Below are 17,619 nucleotides of genomic sequence, written 5' to 3'. Positions count from 1 at the left end.
AAAGAGAAAGAGTAAGATCTGCATTCTCAAGCTGAGTCCACCTCCTCTTTACCTCCTTCTTCCCCATACATCCCCCATCTTCCCCATAAGCCTCTATTTCATATCGAACGTTTAAATCTAAGGGGTCTACCTTTTCTTCGTGAAGTCTCGTTTCGCCAACGTTTCTGTCTTTCTCACAAGATATTTCTGTAAGCGCTCGAAGGCCCTTTTAGAAGAAGAGAACCCTTTAAAACGTACTTACCATACATGCATAAATACATAGATATATTTTACTCGAGACTCACGATATCGAAAGCTCTCTTTCTTTATACTCTCTCTCCTCTCTCTCTCTCTCTCTCTCTCTCTCTTTCTGTTATTTCTTCTTATTATTTTTATTCTTCTTTTTATTCTAGTTATTTCTACTAGTACTAGTACTAGTACTAGTACTAGTAGTAGTAGTTGTAGCAGTAGTTCATAGATCCAGTACTAACACATGATATTGTACGTGGTATAAACCGTGAAATCATTCTTCGATAGTTCTTCGATCTTCAACCTTATTAATGTTATATGCCCTTAAGGATTTGAACGTCGTCATCTTTATGAATTATATTCTTTGGTATATATTTTATTAGACTTATACGTCCCCCTAACGTATATTACGTTTATGATTAATATTACGAAGTGTTAGACAAAGAGACAGAAATAGATAGGGTGTTTACAGGCATGTGTGTGTGTGTGTGTATGAATGTTTTTGTGCGTTAGACTTTTGTTTGAAAAAGTTTGATTTTAAAATTTATTATTAGGTACATTTAGGATTTAATTAAATAATTATTTTATAGGTGGTCTTTGTATTTCAATTATTTTATTTCTTTTCGTTTTAATTTAATTTCATAATTTTTAAGATTTATTATATTTTACATTTAATTAAATAAATATTTTATAGACCTTTCTTTTTATTTCAATTTTTTTTATTTCTTTTACTTTTAATTAATTGTAAATATGAAATTATATATATATATATTTGATTTACATTTAGCATTTTAATATAAATTTAATTGAACGATATAACATTGAAGCAACATAAAAAAATTCATTAATAATTAATACATTTATCAAAAATAATTAATTCCTTCAATTATTTAAAATAAAACTCATATAATATATTGCATAAAGAAAAGAAAAGAAAAGAAAAGAAAAAAAACTGATTATAATGAAATTTTAATAAGAAATCATTCATTCAAATTCGATTCTCAATAAATACATAAATATATTTAACGTTTGTAAAAATGTTTGATGATGTATTGGTGCATTTGTGTGTTGTGTCGCACGTTTATTTATTTATTTATTTTTTTTTTTTAATGAGGTATCATTTTCTCTGGTATTATATCGTAAAAGCTCTGCAGGGGTATCGGATCCGATCCTTAAGGCGGTCTTTCATTCGTTCTACCTGCTTACCGTACGAAAGTTTTGCATGTATAATATGTATAAGTATATGTATGAGTGTTTCCATTGCAATCTATGCATGTGGTAGTATTTATATATGTATTTGGCTTACCGTACATCGTGACGTTACTTCTTTAACAAGCCGGCATTAATTAATTTCCTGAGAAAAGTACGGATAATCGCGATCTCCGACGTAAACCAGGAAGCGGATAATCTCGCACGTTTTACCGATCGAAAATGGGGATAATCGCTTAATCGATCCTCAAACTCTTTCTTTCTCTTTCTTTTTTTTTCTGATTTTTTTTCTTTTTCTTATTTTTTCATTCATTTTTAATACACGTGTAAAAAAAAGTAAAATGCACCAATAGAAATAGAAATGAATTTGTATTTTAAAATATATTTTCATATGTGAAGATAATAATTGATAAAATGACTTTTATATTTTTTTAAATGATTTTTTATCGTATTATATTATTATTATTATTTTTTTTTGGTTATTATTATTTATTATTGATAGATGAAGAAAAATTTTGTATTGAAGGAAACGTGGGATTTTTATTTAGAATTTAATTGAGACTTTAATAGGACGTTCATAGAAAAAAAGAAATACTTGGAAATTATTTATTAATGATTAATTTTTTTTTGTAGGGGTTTGATGGTTGTGGGATTTCTAAGTTATTGATATTGATTTATTATTATATTTTGTATTTTTTTTTTTTTTTTAGGAAAAGGCGGATTAATATTATGTCAAATTGTTTTTTTAATTCTACTCTATTATATTTTCTTTTTATTATATAAAGTTTGTGTGTGTGTGTAATTAATTTATCCTTTTGTTTCTTTAGTCAATATTAATATTATTAATTTAATTTAATATTAATAATATTTAATATTATAATTTAATAATTTAATTTTATATTAATAATATTTAATATAATTTAATAATAATAATTTAAATGAAAATAATAATTTTAATTTTAATCTCACCCACGTGCTTTAGTTTTGCTACAAAATATTATGTCAACCTTTTACAAAAAAAAAAAAAAAAAAAAAAAAGAAATAAGAATTTTCTTATTCTAAATTTTCTTTTTAATTTCTTTTCTTCAACTTCTTTGTTTAAGAGTTTAAAAAATCATCGGTCATTTTAATTTAATACTTTTCCGGAATGAACTAATCGTGAAAATGATCAAATAGAAAGATAGTAACCATGAGCTTTCCCGTGCTACTCGTAAAGACTATATAAATTCTTCATTGATCGTGAATATAACGAAGAAGGTTGTGTTGTGTTGCATACACGAGAAAAGTTACGGCGGTGCCGTTTGATTTATTCGACGACGTACGTTATATTGCCAATCCATGAGTAAATCCGTGAATCTCTTTTAGATAAGTGTTGCTTGCTTCTCTTAAATAAGTAAATACTTACGATCTTAAGTTGAAACAATCGATAGAGACATCAAATTGGCCGACATTACGCGTAGAAAGCAAGTAAAACACATATGCGAGCATGCGTGTATACACGATTTATATAGTATGTGTGTGTGTATATTGGTTCATGTTTTTCTTTATAATTCAACGAGTATACACTAATCAAATATTTTCATCTTTCATGACCGAGATACTATTCCAACTCTCGATTAACAATTTAAATATATATGTATATATAATATGTGTGAATTGTGTGTGTTTTGTGTGTGTGTGTGTGTGTGTTTGTTCGTGTTTTTCTATTTGTATTTCTATTTGCATTTGATTTTGTTTAAATTCATTTTACAATGACGTTTCTGTCTCTTTTTTTGTTTCTCATTTTGTCCCTTTTTCTTTTTAACATCTACCACCCCTTATCTCACCCACAACCTCTATGGTTCCCCTTGTCTTTCTTATTGAGTAGGGAAATAATTCTAGGCAATGATTTAGAAAGCGAATCTCTAGTTACGGCACGTCTTCAATTCTACATTGTGTCGATAAGCTCTTCTCGACAGATAGGATGGGAAACGTTTTGTCTCGTATGGTCCATGTGAATCTTCTACACGAATAGAAAGAGAGAGATAAAGAAAAAGAGAAAGAGAAAGAGAAAGAGAAAGAAAAAGAGAAAGAGAAGAAAGAGAGAATCGTGCAAATCGTGATCATTCGATAGATCACGTCTACACATGAAAATAGATAGAAAGATAGATAGGTAGATAGATAGATATATAGATATATAGATAAATAAATTTGCATTAATTATTACTATTATCGAAATGAAACATTATTGTTTTTCTTATTTTTCTAGGGGTAGTTCTACACATTTTTTTTTTTTGTATTATTATATCGTATATTATAAAAACAATTATATATATATATATTTTTTTTTAAATTTCAACATTTTGTAAATTAATATCTTTTCTATACAAAATATATGTATATAAAATACTATAAATATAATACTATAAAAATATAATTTACTATTTTAATATTCAATTAATATTAATATAATATATTATATCAATATATTAATTATTTAATTAATACATATTATATTATATTAATATTAATATTAATATTAATTTCATATAATAATTAAATTTAATTTATTTATATTTATAATATTAATATAATATAATATATTATATTAATATATTAGTAATAATTATATTAATATTACATTAATATTAATTTAATATTAAAATAATAAGTTATATTTTTATAGTATTATAGTTATAGTATTTTATATATATATATATTTAGTAACATATAAATTATATTTTTTATATTTTTATTATATTATAATTATATCTATGCATTATATACTATATTATATATTATATATTACATTTTTTTATACACATTTATATATATATATATATATATTTTTTTTTTTTTTTTTTTTTTAATTTGTATTTAACAAATATTATTGAAATAATTTTAACACGTTTACGATTATTTATAGAAAAAAAATGTATTATATATCATTACGATTATTCACATGATAATTTAAAACGTATATATATATATATATATATATATATATATATATATAATATCATTTGAACTAAAAATAAAAAGATTTGATGTTATAGTTTAGTTGATATCCTTTGGAATGATTAGATAAAAAAAAAGAAAACACATATATATACGTAGCATATATATATATGAGTGAACAAATCGACGAATATATCGAATACGATAAAACGATCATCATACGTACGGATGTTACTTACGATGATCGTTCATCGTTCAGGAAAGGATCGTTCAGTCTTCATTTCCGTATCCGCCGGCCAAAAAATGAATATTATCTTAACGCATAGGTTTTACTATTCCCCTTCTCCACCTCCTTCACCTCCTCCACCTTCCTCCTTTAACTATTTCTCTTTCTATCTCACTCTCTTTCTCTTTATCTTTATCTTGACGCATAGCAGTTTCGAACGATTTGCCTGGGGACGTATAAACGATAATAATTTGCACTGGTGTACCGACAAATTGACGTCCATCGTCGAAAGAGAGAAAATTAGAGAGAAAGAAAGAGAGAGAGAGAGAGAGAGAGAGAGAGAGAGAGAGAAGATAGACGGACGTCCAACGAGACTTCGAAACGACGCGTGTGTGTCGTTTCTTTTTCATTTATTTATTTTTCTCACTTTTTATTATTTTTTTTTCTCTCTCTTAGAAAACACACACACACACACATACACACATGTATATTGTAATATATACGTTTTGATAAACGTTAAAAACGTATCTCTTTCTAATATTTGTCCTTTTCCTGTCTTTAAATATAATTTTCGATGATTTTTTTTTTTTTTTTAATCGTATATGACATATCATTATACTAGTATACGTATGTTGTATTTATCGGGTGTATAGTGTTTATTAGTATAGTATTGCATGGTAGTATTGCATATTATATGGTATCAGTATTATAGTCTATAATAAATATTTAAGTAGAGAGAGAAAGAGAGAGAGTATTGTATGTCGATGGTTTAAGTGTTGAATACATTATTTTTTAATCTATATATAGATACTTATTATTTTTTATCTATATATATATTACTATTATTAAATATTATATTAGGGCATAATTAGAATTAAGTATATTGTCAAGGGGAACGAACATGTAGGGGGGCCTTCGGGGTAAACACCCTAAAGGGGTATACCTGAAAATAAACTACTTCTTCTAATATATTACTATTAATATATATTTATTATTATATATTTTATTATTATTATTATATAATATATATTATATTATTATTATATTAGAATACATAATATATATAATATATATAATTAATATATATATATATATATATATATATATATAAATTAATTAATTAATATATATTATATTATATTATATTTATATTAATATTAATTTAATATAATAACTATTTTATTAATTATATAATAAATAATATTATTATTATAATAATTTAATATATCATAATTAAATTTAATATATTTATATTTATAATATTATATATATATATGTATTGTAATAATATTAAATTATTTTTATATATTTTATATAAGTCCTATCTATTTAATATATATATATATAATCCTATAATTCTATATATTATTCTATATATTTTGAACAAATTAATTTAATATTATTACAATCATAAGTTAAAAGATAAGAAACATAACTTTCTATGTGATAACCAATAAATTAACCTCTCGTATTATTTTAATGGTTTTAGATAAATTCAAATAATAATAATAATAATAATAATAATAATAATAATAATAATAATAATAATACATATGTAAGAATCATCGAAGGAAATAAAAAAATTGAATAAAATTGATCTCACAGAGAAACTTTGATAAAAAAAAAAAGAAAATAAAATAAAATAAAAGATTTTTCTCATAATCACGGCACAAATCTCGAAGGAAAGTCAATTCTTCAACGAAGGACACACAAGTTGGAATCGCGTAAACACTTGTTTTCACTCTTTCACGCGAATCAAATCGAAAATGCATCGATGATTCCGTATTATTCCTATATATATGTATATATGTATATATGTTTCTAAACATCTATAAATGTATGTATGAGTATGTGTTATATGTAAATAAGTATCATACGTTTGAGTAGTTAAATTCGTATCTAGGTAGATGAGTACATAAACAGATAAATATATACATATAACATCTTTAAGTGTTAAACTTTCGATACTGAAATACTCAGGAGAATCACTTTTCCAAAGAAACGCCCTGAAACGGTGAAAGCAGCTAGTAATATTTCAAGTTGAGACTCTAACATTGATTTTCTTTGAGTTTAATCTTTACTTTACGAACAACATGTGTCAAATGTATTATACTATTTATGTATGTATACATATATTTACATTTATTGGGTTTATTTATATATATATCGTATCATATTTAAATACAATTAAATTATATCATATAAAATATGATCGCGTTCATAATAATAAATATATATTTGTGATAAATCATTAATAATTTAATTAATTCACGTATAAGATTGGAATAAAAATATCATGTGTGCAGATCACATTTGTTAGAAGTGAAACCTTCTTAAAACCAAACTTCGAGTGAATGAATCGAATGCAGAGTATCAGGAGTAAGATAATTGTAGGATTTATTTACTATATAAAAAAAATATCATATAATTGATTTTCAAAAAAGTTCGATGAGTCTACGAAGAAATTAATCAATGATCGAGGACTCGTGCATTTTTCAAAAAATTTCAATGAGTCTATGAAGAAATTCGTCAATGATCAATGAGCATTGACTGAACTTTTCGTAGACTCGTTGCATTGACTGAATTTTAGTCTTACATTGTAGACTCGTAAATTGATAAAATTTTTTTTCCTACATTCGTGCATTGACTGAATTTTTTGTAGACTCGTAAATTAAACAAATTTTTTTCGTACATTCGTGCATTGATTAAACTTTTCGTAGACTTGTGTGCATTGATTAAATTTTTGTTATTACACTCGTGCATTGATTGAATTTTTCGTAGACTCGTAAATTGAAATAAGAAACAAATGCATACTGTCTTCTTCTATCTCATTCTTTCATAGACTAAATCCTATAGATGTATATACGTTTGTCTCTCTTTCTTTTTTTAATAACCATGGATTTTTGTTTGCTTTTTTCCAATCACCCACATTCCAAAAAGTTTTCACCTGAAAATAGAATTAAAAAAAAATTACGATACAAAAAACAAATGATAAATATTATTTCATTGGTTGAAGTATATTAATTTTCAGACATAACAATAATAATAAATAACAAAAAAAAAAAAAAAAAAAAAAGATAAAAGAAATATATTCTCGTACGGATGATTCTTACAAAACGCGCGTGTCTTTTCACCATTAAAATGTCGGCTTATTAAACATCGAAGAAAGGGAAAGGTTATAAGGATGGTTTCTCATTCGAACGTTAACGAACCTACACTACGTATTTTAAAGGATCGTTAAGGAAAAAAAAAACAAAATAAAAATAAGAAAATAAAAATCAAAAGAATTCAAGTTGATTCCCTTCGTTAAAACGATTTTCGTTTGTGTTGTGTTAGCTCCCGTTTTAAAAGTAAAACTTGACAATTTTTATTTACGATCTACCAACGGTGTTGCCTCTAACTCTCGTTTTCTTTTTTATTATTATTATTATTATTATTTTTATTTTAAAGTATTTTTTTATTGGTTTTTTTCATTATTTTTTAAATTTTTATTTCATCCTTTTGATTCTTCACCAACCTAATCGAAAGATAATAAATTTGATCAAAGGTGTTCCCTTTTCCTCCCTTCATCTTCCTTCATCTTGATTTTATATTTGTTTCTTTTATTTTTCAAACCCTTTCGTGATGATTTTCGATAACGATGCTTCTTCTAATTAGCTTGATTTGTTTCGAGAAATTATTATTTTCTTTTTTCTCTTTCATCTTTATGTTTCTCGTTAGTTTATATATTTTAATAAGATGATGTTTAAATGTAAATTATCATTTATTGTAAAAGCGTATGATAAAATTATGCTTATTTATCGTAATTACAATTTAAAGATCAGTAATACTTTGAATTATTAATATATTATAATTATATAAAAGATAAATTAATTATATAAGATTATTATATATAATAAAAAATTATTTATATAATTTATTATATTATAATTATTAATAAAATATATAATTGTATATTATAATTATTTATATATATTATAATTTATATATTAATAAATAAATTAATTATATATAATATATATAGAAATTAATTATTAGAATAATTAAAAATTAATATTATTAATTATTAATTATAATCAACATAATAATTAATTTTATAGTTATATTATAATTATAACACTTTGAATTATTAACATATTATAGCTATATAAAAGAAAAATTAATTATAAGATTATTGTGTAGAATAAAAAATTATTTATTATATAATTAATTTATTAAATTAATTATTTATATATAATTATTATATAATAATTTATATATTAATAAATAAATTAATTTTTTAATTAATATATACCAATTGATTATTAAAATAATTAAAAATTAATATTATTAACTATTAATTATAATTAATATAATAATTAATTATATAGTTATATTATATATTGTAGGTATAAATTATAATATATAATAATAATAATAACAATAATAATAACAATAATAATAATAATAATAATAATAATAATAATAATAATAATAATAATAATATATATATATATATATATATATAACACTTTAAATTAATAAAATTTAAATAAATAAATTAAATAAAAAAATAAATTTAATAATATATTATAATTTTATAAAAGAAAAATTAATTATTAAATTATTATATTATAATTTATATATTAATAAATAAATTAATTATATAAATAATATATAGCAATTAATTTATTACAACAAAAAAACATTCCTATTTATCCTTTACATCAAAATTTGTTGTCACGTTTTCTAGGATACTTTATCCAGGTATCAACAAAATTTTAAATTATTTATTACTATTTAACGTAAATATATTTTTACAACAGATACATCTTCTTTAACGATACTTTAACGATACACAAGAACCCATAAATGTGTACATTACCTAAAAAAAAAATACTGAAAACTTTTAATTTCTTACATTAACGAAACAAATCAATGAATTCACAGATTACCTAGGTAATATTCACATTAACTGTTTTCAAGCTTTACATGTAACACATGTATATACACATATACATATCGATTTCTGTGTTTTTTTTTTTTTTAATAAAACACGTGGGTATTTCTCAACTTGCCTCATTGTCCAGCAATAAAACTTTCTCGAGCGTAACGACCGCTAATATAACGAGCATCCTTATTTGCTTGTGTCTTTCTATTTCTCTTTCTATTTCTCTTCTTCTTCTTCTTCTTCTTCAATTCTCTATTCTATACATAGATAAATATATGTATATGTATAGGTATGTAATACTTATTTTCTTACTTACTTACTTACTTACTTACTTACTTACTTACTTACTACTCAACTCATATAACCAACAAGTGGATTGACGAGCAGCCAGATAGAAACCCCCTCTAGCATGAGGTGTTTATGAGTTTATTTATCGTTCGTTTATCGTTCAGATTCTAGTAGGACTACTGTATTTGTTACTTTTGTACTTTACAATTACTTTTTGTAATTTATTATATTTCCATTTTGAAACACTTTTAAGGAAACTTTTTATATTTGATAAATAATAATTAATATGTGAAATACGATTTGTCTCGTGAAATATATAATATTATATAGCACAGTTAGGTGTTTAATGTTAAACCCTAATAATATTTCATGTTTTATCTAGTCCTAATATGGTCAAGTAATTAATTTACAAAAAAATTAATATATGTGTTAATATAGAATGTGATTTTAATGCAATTGGAATGAAAGTATTAATAATAATTGTTTTGATTTTTATTTAGAAATTAATGATATATATTTTTATATATCATTGTATTTTTTTTTTTTATATTGGTATTAATTATACCAGATATTATTTTTTTAATTGTATTATTAAATATATTACAATAACTGTATGTACTTATAATTACTTTTTTTAATTAGAAAAATTATTTTATATATTTTTATACATTTTTAATATATTGTTTTTGGTATATTGGTATTAAATATAAGCAATTGTTATTTTTTTATTGTATTATGTAATATATTACAATTACTATATGTACTTATAATTGTTATTAATAATTTGCATTAGAAACTGAAAAGTTAATGTGATTTTAATGCAATTGCATAGAAGATATTTAATAATATTTATTTTTTTTATTTAGAAATTAATTTTATATATTTTTATACATTTTCAATATATTTCTTTTTAATATGTGCCCATAATTATGAAAGTGGTCTAAGTTAAAATTAAAAATAAAAAAAAAAATGATTTTATTAGTTATTACGCACCATATTATTTTAAATTAAATAAATTCAATGTAATTTTCACGATATTGTCAAAAATGAATTGTTAAATAATGTTTGTTTTTTCAATATTACATAGAATTCATATAATGTTCAAATGGACATCTTTAAATATCTCGAAACAAGAGATACATGACTTAGATCACTTTCATAATTATGGGCACATATATTGATAATAATTATACCCATTTATTATTTTTTTATTGTATTATTTAATATATTATTTATAATTATTAGTCTCATTATTATTTTCTAAATTTTGTTTGGATATTTTAATTTAATTTAATTGTTTGTGTTAATCATTTTTATTTTTTTATTAATTGTTTTTTTTTTTTTTTTTTTTTTTTTTAAAGAAACGAAAATGTATTATTAATAAAAGAATGAATGAAAGAAAGAAAGAAAGAAAGACATTGACCGAAAAGTCATAGACGCTTAGAAAATGTTCTCATAGAAGAAATAAGTATTATAAAATGCGGTTAATGCGCGAAAGTTTCGAACCAGTTAGAATACGAGGATTCCGATTGGACGCGCCGGTGTTTGGCATCATGCCGCTCTGTCATTACTATGATTCTCCGACAATGACACACGACTTTCGCCATCATTGTGAACAACACGAAATTTTTTACCTTTCCAAACAATATTACCTTCCTACCACCTTCTCCCCATGCTCCTATCCCTACTCCTAACCCTACAATTTTTATTACTTTTTTTCATTTAATAAGTCGGATTTTTATTTAACCCTTAGAGTGTGTGTGCCATGGACGCATATATGCGTTTGATAAAAATTACTAACCTTATCGTTCGAAGCATATATGTTACGTGGTTGTTAATATTAATGTAAAATACTTTAATATTTATTTAATATTTATTATTATTTAATAATTATTATAATTAATTTTTATATTATTTTTATTTAATATAATTTAATAAATTTAATAAATTATTTTTTTTATATAATTTTAATATTATTTTTATATTATTTAATATAATTTACTATTTATTAATTAAATTATACTCACAGAAAGAAAAACTTTAATTATTAAATATTATTTATTATTAGAATCTGGTTAATAATAAATTATTCCGTTCCTACAAAACATTTTTGTTAAAAGTACTCACCACTCAAAAGGTTAATCATATATAATATTAAAAAAAACACACACACGCAAAATATATGGTTGAATTTAAATCATGGATCATTAGAAATTTACGTTTGAAAGATTATTTTTTAAATGATTTTCATTGAAATTAATCATGTTTTTATTTTTTTCACCCGTCAACGATATATTAAAGAATGTTAAAACACGTGACATGTATCCAAAGCTCCCCATAACACACACACACACATATATATATATATACATAGAAATAGTAAGATGAAGGTACGAAGGTACGAAGGTACGAAGGTACGAAGGTACGAAGGTACGAAGGTACGAAGGTACGTGAGGTTAGAAAACATTTTTCTTTTACTTATTTTCTTTTTTCTTTTTTTAACAAATACGACAAATGTGCCAGCCGCACGCAATTCAGTTCTATGGTGTGTTAGTGCACGAAGGTGCATAAGGTTTCATCGTAAAGTAGACTTTAAACTCGAGTTAGGGGATGAGAAGGGATTTCTCGTAGGGTGAACGTACACAAGTTTACTATAGTTGAATACTATATCGAACATAATGATAATCCAAACGTTGGTTATTGCAAATTTGTTTCTATGCAACACTATGCACGATACCTTGTAAAAACGTTTACGAGTATAAACGTTAAGAATCCTGAATTTTGTTCAATAAATTATACTTTAACAAATTGTTCCTTTTACTACTACTATTACTACTACTACTACTATGAATTTCTTTCTTAAACTTTCTTTTTTATTCATTTAAATTTTAACTTTCATATGTTGCAAATGTTAAAATATATAAAGCAGATTAAATAAGATTGATTTTTTTTTTAATTTTTTGTTTTGTTTTTGTTTTGTTTTATTATCAAGTCAAGTTTATAGTTTTCACGATATTCAAATGTTTTAACTTTCGCGACTATATTTCTATCTCTTTATATGTATGTTTATATTTATTATTCTATTTAAAATTTTTGAAACTATATACATATACATATTTTATAATAATTTATAGAGCTCGTAAAATTTTATAAGGCAAATGTAAAATATAAAATATATATTTAATACGTATTTTTATTATTAAAAAAAAAAAAAACAAAAGTAATATAAAATTGAACGAGAGAAATAGAAATGGATCTGAATATTTTGATATAATATATTATAAATAATTTTTATTGCAAAAGTGTGTTGATAATTATGATATTGATACAATAGTCAAACAATTATATATTTAAATTAAATAAAATATATAATAAACTACGTCTTTAAGTCAACAAATTACCTTATACCGCCATCTGTTAGAATCTTATCGAATTAACAGAGATAATCATGACTCTTTGTTAATAAACAAATAATTCGCAATAAAATAATATTGCGATTATGAATTGAGATATAAACTATCCTATCTTTCAAGTTGGATGAAACTGCACACATTGTGCAAAATTTTATTAAAATCGGTTCAGTAGTTTAGGAGTCCATTGCGGACAAACAATGTGACACGTAATTTATATATATTAAGATTAAATTAAGTAAAATTTTATAAGGTAAATAAAGATGTATATATATATTACGTATTTTTATTATTAAAAAAAATAGTAACATAAAATTGAACGAGAGAAATAGAAATTGATCTGAATATTTTAATAGAATATATTATAAATAATTTTTATTGCAAAAGTGTGTTGATAATTATGATATTAATACAATAGTTAAACAATTCTACATTCATTCATTTTACAACATAAAAATAATTTTTCCATATTTTCCATTTCATTTATTGTTAGTTAACATTAGTAATTATCATTACGTATAAAGAATGCAATATTAACAAAAGTAATTAAATTTCTTTCAAATAAAAAAATAAAAAAAGAATATACTAACATTAATTAAACAATTTCAATCATTTTTCCAATATGATTTTACAAAAAAAAAAGAATAAAATTGAAACAAAACATGAATACGTTGATATAAAAAACTAAAAAAAAAAAAAGGAAAAGAAAAGCAACAAAGGAAAATACCATTAAGATAATTACAGGAAGTTAAATAACCAGGTAAAAAGGGGTGAAGGGTGGTAAAGAGGAGAAAGGAATTAGTTAAAAAAAAAAAAAACAAAAGAAAAAAAGGATTTATAAAGAAACGAAAGGAAAAAAGAAGATTAAAAAAAAGATCTCGCTTTAGAGTTAGAGACGCGGATTTACGTTCGCCAGTTCTCGTATGAACGATCATTAATCTTAGCTGATGCGAGTTAGCATGATCTCGATCCTAGGATTCAGTTTCAGCTATCGTTTCCTTAGATCACTCTCGTCCAAGGACGAGTAGATCTCCTTCGTCGTCAGAACGAATTTTCTCCCTTTTTCTTTTTTTTACATTTCTCTCTATTTATTTAAAATATAATACGCATATTTATATAGGGTGAGATATTTAACCATTTTAAGTGTTGAATACTTTTAACTAAAATGTTTTGTAGAAATGGAATAATTTCTATTAATAAATTATAATTCATAATTAAAGTTTTTGTTTTCTGTGAATATTATTTCATTAATTAATATAAATATTACATTATTTTATATTAATATTATAACAAACACGTAGTATATGCGTCGATAGACCACACGGGTAATTTTTACCAAACGCATTTCAAGTTCGTCGCCATGTCTCCGTATAGAAGAGACGGGCATGCTTCCCCGTGGGCCCCGTTTTCTCTATACGGAGATGTTCATTTTGTCGAAGTTATAGGATTTTTAGTTGGATTTTGAAAAGGAATTTCATGGAATTAGTACTAACATGATCTAAATATGGGTTGTACAACATAAAAATACTAAAAATATACACATTATACTATACTTTTTATATTTTATTATTTTTGGTAAATAAACGATAGTTTTATATTTTATTATTTTTGGTAAATAAACAATAGTTTTATATTTTATTATTTTTGGTAAAGAAACGATATTTTTATATTTTATTATTTTTGGTAAATAAACGATAGTTTTATATTTTATTATTTTCGGTAAATAAAATATAATAATATAATATAACCATAATACTCGGGTCGCATTGTTGAGATTTCTATTGATCGCTTCTTTACGTTACGGCGGCGTTGGCAGTCGAATTTTGGGCCTGGCGAGAAACTCAACCGAAACGGGCGCTGGGCGACGAACGTGATATATGCATCCATAGCATTGTAAGGGTTAATAAAAATGTTTCAAGGATTGTTTCTTTTTTTAAAGTGAAAACTTCTTTAGAATAGGGAGTGATTTGAAAAGAAATAGGTGGTTCAGGCAACGGAGCCTGTATACAGATAAGCAACGGAGCCTGTATACGGATAGGCAACGGAGCGACGGGCCGCTATGCAAGGGCCACGATTTTTATTGCTTGAATTTGGAAAAGTGTACTTTTTATCAGCTATTCCACCCAGAGACCATACCAGTGACCTTTATTATATATGGCAATAATATTATAATAAATAAATCCTACAATTATCTTACTCTTGAAACTGTGCATTCGTCTCATTCTCTCGAAACTTAGATTTTTAAAGGTTTCACTTCTAACACGTGTGATCTGCACACATGTTATTTTTTTTTAATGTCATACTCGTTATAAATAGAATCGCGTGGTTAGGATTTTCCCCCTACACCCCTCGATTCGTTCGAGTAACTCGGTACGATCTTTCTTGATCCTTAAAGTGAACTGACGGATCGATTTCATTATCCTTCATGACCGTACTCGTACATCTTCTTTCTCTCTTTTTCTTTTTCTATTCCTTTCTTCATACATTAAAGAAACTATATATATATGTGTGTGTGTGTATGTAAGAACAACAACAACAACAACAAGAACCTCTTCTGTCTTCTTCTTCCTCCTTTCGCGTTTATATATAAAGAATGAAAGAATGAAAGAAAGAGAATACTAGGTAGTAAGTAAGGTACATGCATTGATAGTGATTCAGGAATGAACAGCCATATCATTCGTCAAGGCGTCAAGAATAATCTCGTTCTACTCTGTTGCAGATTTCCTTTACCGGCACAGTGTTACCATCGATAACGTTACTACCGAGGTTGAGATATTGGACACTTCCAGGTGCGAGGTAAGTTTCAAACTAGTAGTGGTTATTTATATTTTTACTTAAATATCTTACACTCTTTTAACAATATACAATCATTTCTATGTTATTCTTTATCTTATTCAATTTGTTTATTTTATTTTTATATATATTTCTATCTTTAATCACGAATGTGAAGTAAGTGGGTGGTTGGGTGGGTGAGTGAGGGGTAAGAATCTTCGAAGAAAGTTACCAAAGATAGAAAGTGTGGTTGTTATGTATGTTTTATGAAAATATGTGTGTGTGTTTTTTCCCTTTTGCAGTAAATTATTATATCTTTCATTAAATATATCTCAATTTTGCAATATACAATCATTTCTATTTTATTCTTTATCTTATTCAATTTGTTTGTTGGTTTTTTATATATAAAATATATATATTTTTATATTTAATCACGAATATGGGGTAGGTAAGTAGGAATATTTGAAGAAAGTTACCAAAGATAGAAAGTTTATGAAAATGTGTTATTTTTTATTTCCCTTTTGCAGTAAATTATTATATTTTTCATTAAATATATCTCAATTTTGCAATATACAATCATTTCTATTTTATTCTTTATCATATTCAATTTGTTTATTTGTTTTTTTATATACATTTCTATATTTAATCGCGAATATGGGGTAGGTGGGTAGGAATCTTTGAAGAAAGTTACCAAAGATAGAAAGTTTATGAAAATGTGTATGTTTTCTTTTTCTTTTCCTTTTTCTTTTTTATTTTATTTTCTTTCCCCCCCCCCCTTCCCATTACATTCATGACTTTGATTCAGTCAATTAATTTCGTTACGGTTTTCTCGTAACTTTTACCCGAAGATATTATACGTTTCTTTTCTTTTTTTCCTTTCTTTCAATTATTCGTTTTAATAAAATATATTATTATGTATTTGTGTTATTCAAGTAGAAATGAGAACAGAATTCATTCATTTTTCCTCAATCCCCCTCCTTCATTAATTGCACTTTTTTTTTTTCGACGGTAAATAAAAGAAGACTTTTATTATTTTTCTTTTAACACACGTTTTGAATTATCTTTTTACCAATATGTCAAATAATTTTGAAGAAATTTAGAATAAAGTTACGTGACTGAAATCAAATATCTGTGCATAAAAACTAAATTTAATTGATTTAAATACACGAGAAATAATAATTAATATATATCTCATTGATTATATAATTGAACGAATATGTTCCCATTTATAAACTCAAACAAACAAAGCAATAAATAAATATAATATTCCAAAAAGAAAAAAAAAGAAGAAGAATTAATAATTATAGTGAGTTAAGTAACACGAGTTTTGGGAGTGGATGTCCACCACGAATTCGAAGTGCACCGACCTCGAAAAAGTCCGGTACTACGAGTCTCGTAAACTCTCTCTCTCTCTTTCTTTCTCTCTTATTTTTTTTTCTTTCTCTCAAGACGAATTCAACTCGCATCTTGGGTACCTACCTGACGTGGTAAGATCTTTCTCTCTCTCTTTCTCTTTTTTTTTTTTTTGCACAGACTCCCAGTCTAAATATATCTTCTTTCAACGGTCTTGAAGAAGGATGTAGAATGAGTAAGAAAGAAAGAAAGAAAGACTTGTATTA

The 17,619-nt window shown here is 24.3% G+C and overlaps 1 protein-coding gene across 2 annotated transcripts in view; it reads left to right on the top strand.

Annotated features, from left to right (window-relative positions):
- LOC107066945 (ras-related and estrogen-regulated growth inhibitor) overlaps positions 1-17,619 on the top strand; it is a 91,372-nt gene that overhangs the window by 23,027 nt on the left and 50,726 nt on the right. For both annotated transcript variants that reach the window (XM_015322018.2, XM_089174335.1), the window contains exon 4: positions 15,948-16,024. In XM_015322018.2, the coding sequence (XP_015177504.1) occupies positions 15,948-16,024 (77 nt within the window). The remainder of the gene's footprint in view (positions 1-15,947; positions 16,025-17,619) is intronic.

Source organism: Polistes dominula, unplaced genomic scaffold (genome assembly GCF_049000335.1).
Source record: "Polistes dominula isolate Pdom_NZ unplaced genomic scaffold, Pdom_raw_medaka contig_28, whole genome shotgun sequence".
Taxonomy (NCBI): Eukaryota; Metazoa; Arthropoda; class Insecta; order Hymenoptera; family Vespidae; genus Polistes; species Polistes dominula.
The sequence above is the reverse complement of the archived record's forward strand: the minus strand, read 5'-3'. Positions and strand labels throughout refer to the sequence as shown.